This window comes from Psammomys obesus, unplaced genomic scaffold (genome assembly GCF_907164565.1).
Source record: "Psammomys obesus unplaced genomic scaffold, mPsaObe1.curated_primary_1811, whole genome shotgun sequence".
NCBI lineage: Eukaryota > Metazoa > Chordata > Mammalia > Rodentia > Muridae > Psammomys > Psammomys obesus.
The window spans coordinates 15,147,629-15,162,272 of record NW_026594428.1 but is presented as its reverse complement, the minus strand read 5'-3'; the positions used below and the strand labels follow the sequence as shown (position 1 = coordinate 15,162,272).

At 39.5% G+C, this 14,644-nt stretch overlaps 1 protein-coding gene across 1 annotated transcript in view; it reads right to left on the bottom strand.

Annotated features, from left to right (window-relative positions):
* Dnah5 (dynein axonemal heavy chain 5) overlaps positions 1 to 14,644 on the bottom strand; it is a 298,260-nt gene that overhangs the window by 191,055 nt on the left and 92,561 nt on the right. The window contains exons 23-30 of the mRNA XM_055619009.1: positions 13,772 to 14,044; positions 10,524 to 10,742; positions 9,320 to 9,382; positions 8,806 to 9,044; positions 7,494 to 7,734; positions 5,643 to 5,842; positions 4,039 to 4,192; positions 1,849 to 2,012 (exon numbers count right to left, since the gene is read on the bottom strand). Of these exons, the coding sequence (XP_055474984.1) occupies positions 1,849 to 2,012; positions 4,039 to 4,192; positions 5,643 to 5,842; positions 7,494 to 7,734; positions 8,806 to 9,044; positions 9,320 to 9,382; positions 10,524 to 10,742; positions 13,772 to 14,044 (1,553 nt within the window). The remainder of the gene's footprint in view (positions 1 to 1,848; positions 2,013 to 4,038; positions 4,193 to 5,642; positions 5,843 to 7,493; positions 7,735 to 8,805; positions 9,045 to 9,319; positions 9,383 to 10,523; positions 10,743 to 13,771; positions 14,045 to 14,644) is intronic.

Below are 14,644 nucleotides of genomic sequence, written 5' to 3'. Positions count from 1 at the left end.
TGTGATGGAATATACATGTACTCCCAATGATAAGGAGATGAAGACAGCTGGATCCTTGGGACTCGCTATCCTTTTTGTCAAAAAGGCTATCCTTTTTGTCAAGTAATGGGCCAGTGAAAGACATTGTCCAAAAAAGAAAAAAAAATGGTGAACAGCTAAGGGTGTTCTCTGGCTTTTACAAGCATGTGTACATACATGAACACACATGCACACCAGATCATGGTATCTACTCTGTGATGGGATAGAGGATACACAACGGAGCTTCCCAAAAGTATCAGTTCAAGGACACAAAATGGAAAAAACAAAAACAAAAACAAACATTTTCCTGGAAACAATATGTTTTATGCGATGGGTCTTGTGGAAGTTGTGGCTGAGTATGTGTGGCTCTTTGTATCTCCCCTCCTCCACCCAGGCAGGACCTCTTTCATTTAACTAAGATCCACTTGTGCGAGTGGTGTACCAACTCTCCTCTCCAATATATTGTTCTTTCTTTGGCCTTAACTTTCTAATAACTTCATTATTTTGCAAAAGCCATCTCAAAACTGGTCCTGAGTATATACAAGGATAAAAGGGTGGTCCGTAGGTTTTATTTTTTCAGTTTGATAAAGTCATCCTTTCTTTATTTTATTAAAATAATTTCAAAATTCTGCTTGAAGCCCAGTATTTTTAACTATCACCTATGTCTGTGAGAGCAGCCTAGCTTGGTAACTCAGGGCTTGGTTGAAGCTGGTTGAGACACTGTCACCAGTCATGAGGCTACAGAGAAGAGTGCATAGGCAAAGGCCACCTGCCTCCCCAAGTCAGCCAAGGAGACATCATTGTTCAAATTAAATTCAGATGAATGTCTGCCTGGAGTGCTGATATACACTTTGAAAATTACTTTCATCATGTTTCCAGGTACATGATTTTTTGGGTGTCACTGTTTGCTGGTTCCTTATTATTGTGGTCGCCGCCGCCGCCGCCGCCGCCGCCGCCGCCGCCGCCGCCGCCGCCGCCGCCGCTGCTGCTGCTGCTGCTGGCGGCCTGGTTTGCTTGTGTGTTTAGGATTTAATTGTTTTTGTTTTATTGGTTTGTATATAGGTGTGTATATTTTGTTTGTTTGCTTAGGAGAGTTGTTTATGTTTTTTGTGTTTGTTATTGGTTTATGGTGTGTGTGTTTGTGTATATGTGTGTTTGTGTATATGTGTGTATATATGTGTGTTCATTTTGGTTGTTTAGGTTAACTTCTTTTTTTGCTTGCTTTGGTTTTTTGAGATAATGTCTCACTCTGCAGTCTAACCTGTCCTCAAACTCCCTATCTTCCAGTCTCAGTTTCCTGAGTACTTAGACTACAGGCATGTATCACTGTGCCTGGCTTGAGGTTAATTTATTTTAAAACCAGTGAGAGTAAAGCAATGGGAAAGGCTATGAGTCTGAGTTTTCAAAGACTCCATGTTACATGTGCACTGGGAGAAACTACTGCATACACTCATATCTCTATAGTCTTTACTGCTTATCTATCTATGTTGTTTCATATATAATAAATATAATGCAATGTTTCAGTTCTGTCTATAGCATAGAAGATAAACAATAAAAATGTCAGAAAGGGGGCACAATAATTTTCAAACTGGGTACCATATGAGAATGCTTACAAGATTTTACCCCCTAAGGAAACATCTCAAGTCTTTAGTCCAACACCAGGATGGGTATGGAATGTGAGGCTCTAAATGATAAACCTCATCTATGCAATAGTTTTGTGTGTGAAACTAGTCTTAGCGAAACAGCACAAGTGTGGCTTTTATTACCTACCCTTTCTGTTCTCTTTTGTGTCCAAGGTCCTGAGAGCTTTCAAAGAACCACTGAACTCACCCTGTGAGGGACTTCTGGCAGATTTCCAACTGGTCCAGTAAGTGGGGCAGCAACTGTCCCATGGTCTCATCTCCAACACAGCACTGAACCACATTTGGTATCTCATGGGCCCGTGTCATGATCTTCACCCAAGACTTATCTATGTTGGAAAAGCGCTTGGCTTCCTGTAGAAACGACACATGAGATAAGTCTGTGGTCTGTCTCAATAAGGAGGCATCACACATGCCAAGAGCTAAGACCATCATTCCAACCAGGCTAGACACCCAAGACATATATGTCTGAGGTCCACACGGTCTATGTAAAGCCTCCCGTGTCTTTCTCATTATATCATCTCTCTTATTGAATAAGAATCTGTGGCTCAACCCTGACTTTTCCACTATGTTAAAGAAAACAGGAACTGAATACAAAAATAAAAGTCTGTACAAGATGACTTCGGAAGAAAGATAACTCTCAGATGTTCTCAGGGTGATCTCTAAATAGAGTGAACTTAGTATTTTCAAGAGTTCTGTAGAGGATTAGACTGATTGTATGTTGAGAAAGCAAATACTAAGTATTAAATGCAGACATTCACAAATAGTCAGGGTGTGGAGAGGAAGTGTCAGTAGAGAGCTCAGCCACAGAAGGAATGCATATATCACTCCCCTTGCCCACAAGACTCAGGGCGTATTTCATAATGACTGAAAAGAGCCAGGGATTGAAAGCCTAGGATAAAACTGTGTCCTCTGAACGTGACAGGACCACTGCACTTACCGGCTCACAACAGCTATGGTGGCTTCAAAATGACCTGCACAAAATCAAGCCAGTCAACATAGCATCATGGCGGTGGGGCCAGTGTTCTTGAAACCCCACACTAATGAGGCACTATGAACAAGCTGATGTCTTCTGAGGGAGGGAGAGTCAACTTTCTTTAGTGTGTTTCCTAACAGGTCAACCATGTACACTGGGTGGCTCCACACCCAGGAGTACATAGACAGCATGAATTGGACTCAGTGAATTATTTGGAAAAAAAATAGAACAACAAGGTGTTTGCAGAGTAATATAGTAGATCTGGGAGGATTTAGGGGAGAAGAGATGACCAATGAGATCAAAGCACATTGCATAAAATCCTCAAAGAATTCATAAAATAAATTTGAAATAACACAAAATTAGTTCTAATATATTATTGTAAAAAACAGACACATTTCTTTCAGAATAAATGAAAAATGCATACATTATTTTGGGATGTTTGAAATAATTATTTTTTTCTTTTTTTTTTTTCCTTAACAGTTCCTCTATGCCACTAATGATCATGGGTTCACAGACATGAGAGAAAGAAACAGCACTTTAACCCTTAAATATTGTATATAAATGTTTCCATTGACATGTGAAAAAGAAAAACCAAGAATATATAATGAACACTTAAAATTCTAGTTTATGAATGTGTTTCCTGCTGACCAAAAGATAAATGTTCTTGCCTACAAATGGTTAACATATCTACCTAGCACAGTTCACTGAAATAACCGAGGAGAAAGTTACAGGGCCTTTCTGAGAACAATGGATATAGCCATGCTTCTACAATTCAAATATGAGGTTCAATGTCCTAACCTTGCAAGAAAACCATAGTACTTAAATAAGATGTTTTTTTAAGTTTAGTTTAATGTCTTTAAAAATCTCAAAATATGCCCAATATGACCATAGTAAGGTAATTACCATTTGATGAGAAAAAAATACACTCAGTATTTCAGAGAGACAGCCTTTCCCGCAGATTTCCAACCCTCAATTTTACAGCATGGATATAATTGGGTATATTCTATAGTGTGCATTATTTTAAAATGTCAGTAGTAAAAGAACAAATTATCCTACCATTGTCAAGATAACTATGCCATAAATTTACACTGTTCCAAACTCCACCTTCAAATTATCTGAAAGCTTATACCAATGACACAGAAATTCATTTTCTGCGTTTTTTTAACCCTCAGTTTCTTATCAGACATCATAGTTTCAAAGCATTTTCACTCAGTAATTACCATAATTCCTCACTTCTTTTGAAAGATAATATCAGAAAAGGAAAGAAAAAAAAAAAAGCTAAGTTGCCCAGAATCAAATACTCAATAAAGATTACAATATTATTACTTTCTTTAAGGAGTTATCAGTTCTTAGATCTTTCACAAATTGAATAACATGATAAAATCATAAAGAAAATTCCAAAACCTTGGGCAGCTGCTTGGCAATGTCACCTCCCACAAAGACTGCTTCTAGATAAATCCACAAGTTCTGAACAGTCATCCAGTTCTCAATGATGTCTGTCGAGTTGGAAAGGCATTGAACCCACTTTTGAATCTGGGCTTTGAATGGCATGTTGTACCTAAAATAAGAATCACTTATTTTGATTGTGTTATTTTTTTAAAAAAGACTTCATGTTTAACATATTTTCTATCCTTTACCACTTGCTTCCATCTTAGCATAGTAAACAGGGTGCTGCTGGATGTTTTCTGTTTGGTTTTTACAGCTTCGATCTAGAGTATGGATAGCAGCAAGAGACAGATTATCTGAGAAAGAAATCTGGAATGAGACAACTCCACCCAGATTCCAGAGAATTGTTGTGATATCTAGGAGCATAACATTCTCTTTGCTGAGTTTCTGTGCCTATTCCACAGGGGGTATGAATTGTCATTCACTGGTGGCAATTACAAGACCATCAATGGATACTGAATAACGAATATAAGTTTCAACTATCACAATATCTGGACTCTCTTTAGCCTCCTTCTTCCAGGTCTTATTCTAACTTTCCACCTTCTTTTTGTCCAGTTGTTCCCGTGTGTGCATACATGTATTTTAAACTATTGCTGAATCCATAATATACATATACAAGGCCTATAAAAAGCAGTCAATAAATATATTTGCATGCTTTTTCTGTCTCTCTAGGTGTGCTGCCATTCAAATAATCTTTCTTTCTAGTTGTAGAGTATAGTGTCCATGGTTATAAAAGAATTACCAAGTGCTGAACAGCCCAAACTCAACACTATAAAGAGTGCAAAAACTCAATTTTATAGCCATAGTACTCAGTCAGATGTGCCAAATAAATGAAAAAAAAAACAGGAATTTTATTGAAATAATGTTAAATAGATAGTATTTCCTATATTTTAATTATAGACTAACACATGGTAAATGTCTCAAATCCCAGTGTTCAAGAGGCAGAGGAAGGAACAGCATGAGTTTAAGGCCATCCTGGACTACATAACAAAATTCTGTCTCAAAAACATATTTTAGACACACACATGAAGTGAGGTTTTAAACCCAGAAAAGCATAACACAATTATATCACAGTGATGGTATCCTTCAGAGTCTGGTGTGCAATAAATTATTTGAGGAAAGTACAGAGAAGTAAGTTCATTAGGAAACTGGAGTCTATGGTTTCCATGTCAACACAGGATTGCATCACTGCTACAATGAAACGGTCAAACAGAAGTGTCAGGCTGGCTTCTGTTTGCACCATTATTAATGTTGTCTTGGTCTGTGATCAGTAAAGTATGCGTACAACTAAGTGCTTCGAGACCATAAATGTTAGAACAAAAGGTGTTTTCAGGCAGGATGTTTCCAGAATTTAGAATAGCATTCCCAATTGGAATCGGCGACTTGTTGCACTGTCAGCTTTTCAGGGAGATGTGTCAGCAGCAAAGATGAAATGTTCAAAGGGCTGATTGCAGGTGCCATTCAATCCAATTGATGCCTCAGACACATCCCACAAACAGAGAATAATGGCATGAAACCACTGCCACTTTAGAGCTCAAGAATAAGGAAAATGGTTTTCCTACCTATTGCTCAAGAGAGAGCCCAGCAACATCAAGCTGTCCTCCATGCTGGCGATGACTTCTGAGGTACTGTCTCCTCTCAGGAGGAGTTCTCCACGGGTCTTAAAGCTACTGAATGTTAATGTTTTGTTGTCCCACTCATTGATCACTTGCTTCAGTTTTTGTTCAATGTCTCTCTCCTTCACTGCACTGATGCAAATATCCTGTCAACAGAGTAAGCTCTTGGTTATCCCGGGAAAGCTATGTCATTTTAATAGTCTAAGTCCAGAAGAGCTCCTTATCCATTTCATATGTTTCTAAGGCATCTGTATCTCAAAATATGAAATGCAATGTCATAAATGGTGTGAATGTGTAAACACAAATAGAGGAAGAGGAGGATACAGGTGTATCTAAACAGAACTTTAATTTCTAAAATTTTCCAACAGTATCAGAAAAAGAAATGACAAAAAAGATTCAATATTCTTTTACAGTATAAAATATAATCATAAGCTTAAGACTTGCTATCTCTGATTTCCCTCGCAGGTCAATCAAGTGCAGTGTGAGAGAAAAGAATTAGCAGATATCTGAGTTCGTCCCTGATCTTTAGCCACAACCCCAGTCTCCTGCACAGCTTCTTCCCCCAAACCCATAGCTGAACCCCAACTCATGTCCTCTCACGGTGCTTCTTTTCTTGGTAAGCTCATCTCTGTGTATTCACTAACCTTATATCTCAAAACCCACATTCATTTGCTTCTTCATTTCTCTGTGTGAATATTTCAAGCACAGGCACAAGCCATGAGCTTGCCCAAACTCAAGTTTGATCTTTGCACCCATCACCCAGTCTGACTTCTTACAAATTGCCCATTTCTGCAATCCATGCAGACCTCTCAAAAAGAAAGATTCAGTTCTTCATTGTCGCACCCTTACTTTTTCCCATCATGCTCCTTTTTCAACAAATTCTGCCCACTTTTACTCCCAAAAAAATTACATTAATCTTAACTCTTCACCTTCATACCTCCAATCTGTCAACAAGTCATTACCTCTTCCCTAATCTAATCTTAAAATATCTTAGTAGGTTTGGCCATTATTCTTATCCTCATCTTTCTGAATACAATTATCAGGTTGATCTTTACAAAATGCAAAGCTATGTCATCACCAATAAAAACATATCTCCCATGTGGCTCCACATTGTTCTGGAGACCAAAGCCCATGACATGCACTGTCATGTGGACAGTGTCAAGTGGACAGCTCACAGTCTACTTCCCTGCCCGCAACAGTCTCCTTTCTCTCCTCACCCCTAGCAGAGGGACATAGAGACATCTTTTTTCTTCTAATACACTTCAGACATTTCAAAAATTATGTTTAAGCCTGGCATGTGTAACACACCTGTAATCCCAGCACTCAGGGAGACAAAGAAGGCGTTATCTCTGTAAACTCAAGGCCAGCCTGATGTACAGAGTGAGTCCAGGACAACCAAGACTACACAGAGAAACTGTCTTAAAAAAAAAAAAAAGTGAAACAAAGAATGATGCTCTTTCTGCCTAGAATGGTTTTCTTTGCACTTTCACAGATGCTAATCTCCAGAATAAAACCACTTTCCCTTCACTCAGACACACATGCACCCAGACAAGACAAGTCCTTTGTCACAGGCTTTCCTGAGCAAGCAGCATACTTTCATTCCAGTGCAATTTGGTAGAGATCATAGCTGTACCTTCATTTGTGTAACTAACTGCAGTTATCACTTACCAATCTATAAAAGCAAGACTATATTTCTATATTTCTAACATTGATCCTTTTCCATAGTACATGTTCAGAAAATGAGGGATTGGTAGATGGATGCCATGAATGCATTGTTCTACTCTCTGTCAACTGTACCTCTATTTCCTCTTTGTATTTCAGAAGAGGGGCCTCCATAATATTTCTTAACTTAAAGGTTTCATTGCCCACATCCAGACTATGCCCAGTAAGAGCAGTTATCCTCTGCCAGTGTCTCTCCATCATGGCTTTACTGGCCATGTATTCCAGCAGTGGGCAGCACTCACTAAAGTCATCAATGGTCTTCTTCAGATCCAGAAAGGCCTGCCAATCCTTCAGGGCCCGGGGCAGCTTCCGACACCTGTGAGAAAAACCAACAGGAAAGTCCATTGAGTTATTCAAATCCAGACACTGCTAGAGAAAAATTGTCTGCTAACATTTCCATATACAATAATCTCCACAAGTACAATCTCATTTTGAAGTTTCATGACTCATAACCTATATATTAATAAAACATATTGGCACATATGGAAAATCTTTCTCTAAATCAGAGATTTTTTTTCCAATCTTTTATGACAATTGTCCAAATGGTGGTATTATTTTTAAAGGATGAGAAGTGTCTTTCAATTCATTTTAATTTTTGAACATAAAATTGAGAACTTTCCAAATACACAACACAGCATAAAGTATCCAGCTGCTGACTCACACATGACCAATGACCTTCTACTTTCCTTGGAATCAGCTATTTTAAAATGCTAGAAAAAAAAATATGGTCCATGTTTCTATTTCAGGAAACTACCAAACATAAACTTCAAACACTTTTAAGTGTGATTCAAACAAAATCATCTTTCTTCCAGATAGAGAAAAGGCCCTTAAAACACTTGACCAGCTTTGAAGAGAGTGATTCTTTCATGGTGCACACACAGGGGAAAACAGTAAAACAGCATTTCACACTGATGAAATAGATGGTGACAGCAGACAGAGTCAAGACATGCCAGGCACATTTCTAAATTGCCTGCAGTGACAAGAAAACTTGAAAGCCCATCACACACATGAGTCATGTGGGCTGATGAGAAGGCTCAGAGAAAAAGTGCTTGCAAGTATAAGGTCCTGAGTTCAAATCCCCAGCACTCCCATAAAAAGCTGATCATGGTGGCCAATGTCTGTAATCCAGAACTGAGGAGGCAGAGACAAGAGGATCACAGAGATTCATTGGCCAGTCAATATAGCCAATCAGTGAGCTCCATTTTCAGTGAGAGACCTTGCCTCAAAATAAAAAAATTAAAAAAAAAAAACTGGGTAATGAGGGAGGAAGAAACTGACATTGACCTCTGGCCTCCATTTCTCATACACACACGCCCTCTAGTCCCACACAGATATTTAATCAATAATTCAATGTCTTTGGGAATTCAAAATCATTTGATTTTTTTACCTGCTTTGGAATTCTAAGAGCTCATTGTTGATTTTTTCAATATTCACTTCTGACCAGAGGATATCTTGATAACTATTCACAGTTTCTATGACGCTGTTGTACAGACTGTATATTTTCTGTAGTAGATTTAGCTGCTTCTTTATCTCAAGAAGCTGGGGATACTGAGTAACTGGTAAGCCAAAAAGTTCCTCTCCCCCAGTGTAGGTAATATATTTACGATATATGTTATCAAATTGATTCTGTTAAAAAAAAAATAAGTGAACTGCGTCAGAATGATCTAGACATGGGCTAGCACGCTGGCAAACAAGCAAGAATGTGTGAACTGAAGGCACATGTAAGTAGCGGCAGTAAGTGCGTATAATTATTTATCTGAAAAACTTACCTTTTCTGAAAATGCTTCCAATTGTAAGAACAGAAAATTATCTTACATAAGTATATCCTCAGTCAGAGAATAAAATTTTTACCCTCTATGTGTACTACAAACACAAGACGTTTGTGGGATGTGAAAGATTACCTGAAAAATAATAAGCCTGTCACTGGCTTCCTGGGGCTTCAGTCCACTTGCCATCGGACCATTCTGATTAGACACAAAACACAAGACAAAATGAAGCATCCATATACAAATTTCATGAAATCAACAAACTGGGTTACCAAAGCTCCCAGGGGTGTTGCACACGTGATAGAAAGTTGTGGGGATTTTGTTGTTGTTGTTGTTGTTGTTTATTTTTAATTTCCAAAAAGAACTCTTAATATAATCCATTTGGGAAGACATTCCTGGTCTAGTAAAGCCAAGGAAATACCACAGTGTCCAGACGCTGAGAACCCCTGAAAGCTGTTAACTGTTTATCATCTACCGCTCACATGGAACCAGCAAGGGAGGATCAGTGGCTGCTGTGGAAAGACCTTACAGTTCTGGTTTTGAACAAAAGTGCTATTGTAACTAGCTCACAGAGTAGCATGCTAACAGCTGTCCTGGAAAATGAAACAGTTTCTGTAGTCCTGCTCAGTGCTCCTGTATCATGACAAGGTGGCTGGCCTGTATGTTTCCTTGGGCATGAAGTGAGTGCTCAGACCCAGCCTCTCACCTTGACGAGCTCTGCAGTTTGAAAAGCCCCCTAATAGCTCACCTAATAGACTCAAAACTGACCTCATACTTACATGTTTCCTCTGTGTTGCATGTTAGTTATAATTGGCCAGAAATGCATCTCATCACACAACACATTTACACCACAAGTTCTTACACTAAAACCCCTATCCCTGATTAAAACATGGATAGCAGGGGAGCAAGGCTCCATCTGCCTTGCCTACCACTACGATGTCTTCGGTACAAAGGACAGCACCTACCCAGGCTGAGAGCCTGAAGAATTAATGCGTGCTGTGGAAACGGGGAATCGTGTTTGTTTTTGAATGGTATTATTCTATACAAACTTACAAACCATTCTGGTCTTCACTTCCGTTTGGTTTCAGGTCACAGTGTAGCCTGGGAAGCAACTGAATGACTTCAGAGCATTTCAGTCCTCATTTAATGATAAACTTATATTGTGAATTAACTCTTATGGGATGAATACAAAAAGAGAAATAGATTTGTCCATGTGAATATAAAATTACTCTTCCTACGAAGTCTTATGGAAATTAACATAGTTTTTAAACACTTGCACTTTTGGGTGTCCCGTTCATTCTCCCATGAATTCTCACAGAGAAGAAAGGCAGAGTCATACCAATTCATAGTCCAGGTAAAACTGCTGACAGACTTGGAGGAACACTTTGACGGCGCCAATCAGCTCTTTCCGGAAAGCAGGCTGCAGAGAGACTAACTCATTCTGAACGTCACTGGCCCGGGCCAGCAGCTTCTCCCAAGCGTAGCGCAGAGTGTCGACCTTGTCCATCTCCTCCTTGGCTACCAGAAGTCCGTACTTGTTAAGGAGGGCATAGGACTCCTAGAGACAAGAAGAAAAACTCTCTCGGTCAAATGTGTAAATCCTCACACAATCACAGGCTGGAGCTGGGAACGAGGGGACTGGCATGATGGAGAGGCCACCCTAAGGGCTCTAATAATTCTACTCTTGAACTTCAAGGACCTAAGTGAGCCAGCAAGCCAGTCAGATCCAGTTCTCTCATCTGTGAAATGAACAGACTCTGGCTATTTCACAGAATGTCTGGAAGTGTCTGAAAACATCATTTTCAAAACTGTAAAACATGACACAATGATATTTTTACTAGGCCCCCAAATTGTATTTGAACACTATAAAATTATAACAAGTGAATGGAAAAACATAAAGCTTAACTTCTAAAGTTAGGATAACAAAATAAGACACCATTTAAATTCATTCTTAGCTTACTTTTTTCAGTGGAAACAGGGGCCAGTCTCTGCCTTTTTTTGCCTGCTTCTGAGAACCTTTTCTTCCTATCGGGTTACCTCATCCAGACTTAATATACGGGGAGGGGCCTAGTCTTATTGCAACTTGATAGGCTATGTTTGGTTGATATTTCTGGGAGGCCTGCCCTTTTCTGAAGGGAAACGGAGGAGTGAGGGACTGGGAAAAAAGGAGGGTTGGATGTAATATATGAGAGAAGAATAAATTAAAAAATAAAAAGAATCCCTGACAAGAAAGTCTTTTTTGAGCCAAAGCTTGAGCCAAGTCTTTGTTCTCAGAATGCAAAATATTAGAACTAAAAAAGATTAATATGGCAGGTTATCCAACTCCAAGTGCTCATAAATATAAAAACCACTAAATGGACTTGGTACATTATATGCTCATGGTATATTCATATATATATATATATAATTTTAAAAGAGGCTATAAGTTTGAGAGGGGAGACGTTAGACGAGCTGAAGGCATGGAAATAGTGTAAATACTGATTGGTAATACACTAACTACTAATATAGAAAAAGATTTTAAAATTCAGATAAGCAAAGTTGATAATTTTTCTCCCTTGTTTTATTCTTTTCATAATCTTTCATGTGTATGTGCATTGTACCTGGTACTGAGCCACACACACACAAAGACATTTTCATATAGTTATACATAAGCCACTCTCAGACAGACAAATATTGTGTGTTCTCTCTCCTAGATTTTATACAGATCCATAAAATTGTGTGTGTGTGTGTGTGGGAGAGAGAGAGAGAGAGAGAGAGAAAGAGAGAGAGAGAGAGATGAACAGAAAAGTCAAACTGCCAATGGAAATTAATGAGGAGAAGAGCAAGGAAAAGAGATGCAAGGAAATATGGCTGGGGCATGTGCTCCAAGTTTGTCTGCATTGACTACTTCCCTGAATACCCCTGGCTTCTCCAACACTGTTCTCCCCAAATGCGTCTGGTAATATTTCATTGATAGTTTAGATGTAGACGAGAACATAGATTTAGGCAAACATAACCCATGCCTTTCTCCTCTTCCTCCTCCTTGAAGACAGGCTGCAGTCCGTGCTTCAATATAAATAGGAACAGGGAAGTGGAGATGCCTACAGCTGGAAGACCCAGAAAGGTACAGTACAGCACAACTCCCAAATAAGACCATTGACTCTACTACTGTCTTAACTTTGAGGTAGGAATAAATTAGGTTGTGTTTAGACTTAAGGGACACCCCCTCCCAATATCATGTGGATAAGGGGCCATTTGCCTTACTTCTGGATTTTTTAAAGATTTACTTCTTTTTATTCTATGTGGGTGAAGGTCTGGCTACATGAGTGCACCACATAGATGCATTGCCCGGGGAGACCAGAAGAGGACATTGGATCCCCTGAGCTGGAGATACGAGGGGGCGTGAGCCACAGTGTGTGTGCTGGTAACAGAACCCAGGTCCTCTACAAAGGCAGCAAGCACTCTTAACCACCGAGCCAAAGCTCCAACCCCTTAAATCTGGACTTTAATGGCAGAGTTACATTTAATTATAGTTAAAATAATATATTGAAAGCAATAAATGCAGTGAGCCACATGTAATAAGGTTTTCCAGCTGGAAAAGTCAACCCACTGTGTAATAAAACAAAAGTAGAGGAGCAGGGGGCAAGGCTTGTAGAATAAGGGCTTGCCAGGCAAGCATGAGCACCAGGCGTGGTGGTATGTGACTATAACCCTAGTGCAGGGGGCCTGAGATAGGTAAATAGAAAAATCAGACTGACTACCCAGCCTTGCTGAAATGGAGCGCTTCCGGTTCCGTGGGAACCCTTATCTCAAAAAAATAAGGTGGAGACATGATTGGAGTAGATATTTTGACATCAAACTTGGGCTTCCACATACACCCATATAGGCAATCACACACATGTGCACACATTCATACACCACACACACACACAGCGACAGAGGAATATAATGCTAATTATGTTGTTTTCCGTGATGTGTTTGACCTCTGTCTTTGTGTAGAGGCAGAGCTGTAGAGGCAGAGCTGGGATGTTATCTGCATACCTGGGTGCTCTTAGCCTGACAGCACATACCAAATCTCTACTGAGCACCCGGGATTCCCATCCCCAACTGCTGAGGGTGCTGATTTTAGGGACTGTTGTTTCCTCCTTTAGAAAGTTGCTCTGGGTGGATGGGAGCCTCCTTATGGAGAGACTACGGTCAATGACCCACAGACTCAGCGTCACCCAGGGCAATATCTCATTCCTCCATGAGGGTGTAACTGTGTGACACTTGTTCCATAGAGTCCCCATGGCATGAGGCTGAAGATGGTCTACAGCTGAGACCCCAGCCTCACTCAGCTTTTCTCTCATTGCCTTTTTCTTCTTCCAGCACTCCTTTTAACCCAGAATCATTCATCCATAAATCATTTGCCCAGAAACAAAAGTTTATCTCTTGAGCACATAAAGGAAAATAACTAAAGCCTACAAGTTTCCTCACAAAGTGCAACCTCCGTGCTGAAATTGTTGCCTTAGCTTTAAAGCCCATTTGTTGTTCAGGCCCAGACCCAGTTAATGCTAATGGCATTAAAGGTGTAAAAATATTTCTGTGACAGACAAACTTCCCATCTACCTCAATGGGCCCCACTTGGAAGTCAGTGGAGATCTGCTGCTCCCTGATTTCTTTCAGGGCTGCCATTGCAATCCGAATATCATCCAAGTCTTTAACTGGCCGGCTCAGTTTCTTTTGGAATTCTTCAACAACTGCAAAAATGTTTTCCATCTCACTCCTGTACTTTTTGTTACAGTGATGGCCAATAACAACCATCCAGGCTTTTGTCTCTGCAGTCAGAGAAAACTTCAAATCAGCTGTAAAAACAAAAGGCCCACAGGTCAGTCTGGAAAGCTTGAACCAACATAAAGAGACATGAGGCATTATTCACTCACAGTAAATACTGTGAGTCTAGAACCATGTGAAACTAGAATTGAAAATATTTTCCAAGCTGAGGATACAGCTCAGTGAGTGAGAGCCTTTGCTGTACCATCAGCAGAGCCGAAACCTGTCAAGTTTTACGTTCAGAGAGGAACCCTAGCTCAAGGGAATAAGATGGAGATCAGTGTAACATGACATTTGGTGTCCCTGGCCTCCATGCGTGCACATGCATACACAACACAGACAAATAGCACACACCAAGAGACTTTCTTAATCCTTATAACTAATTCATCTTATAAATCTTATTTTTAAAATTCATATCCTGTTTTAAAATCCTCACACACACAATGTATATAAATGCATGTATAAGATAAGTTTCAAATGTTTGCTATTGTTACCTATAACAGCCAAATCCTAATTCTCCCTACAACAGACTCATCCCCTCTCTAAACTACCCTTTACTTTCAAGTCAAGAAGCCAAGTGTTAAGATAGACCAGAATTAATAATTATGCAGAAGAGAATTAAAAACAAATCTACAAATGGGTCTAAAATCATGAAGCCCATAAAAGGAA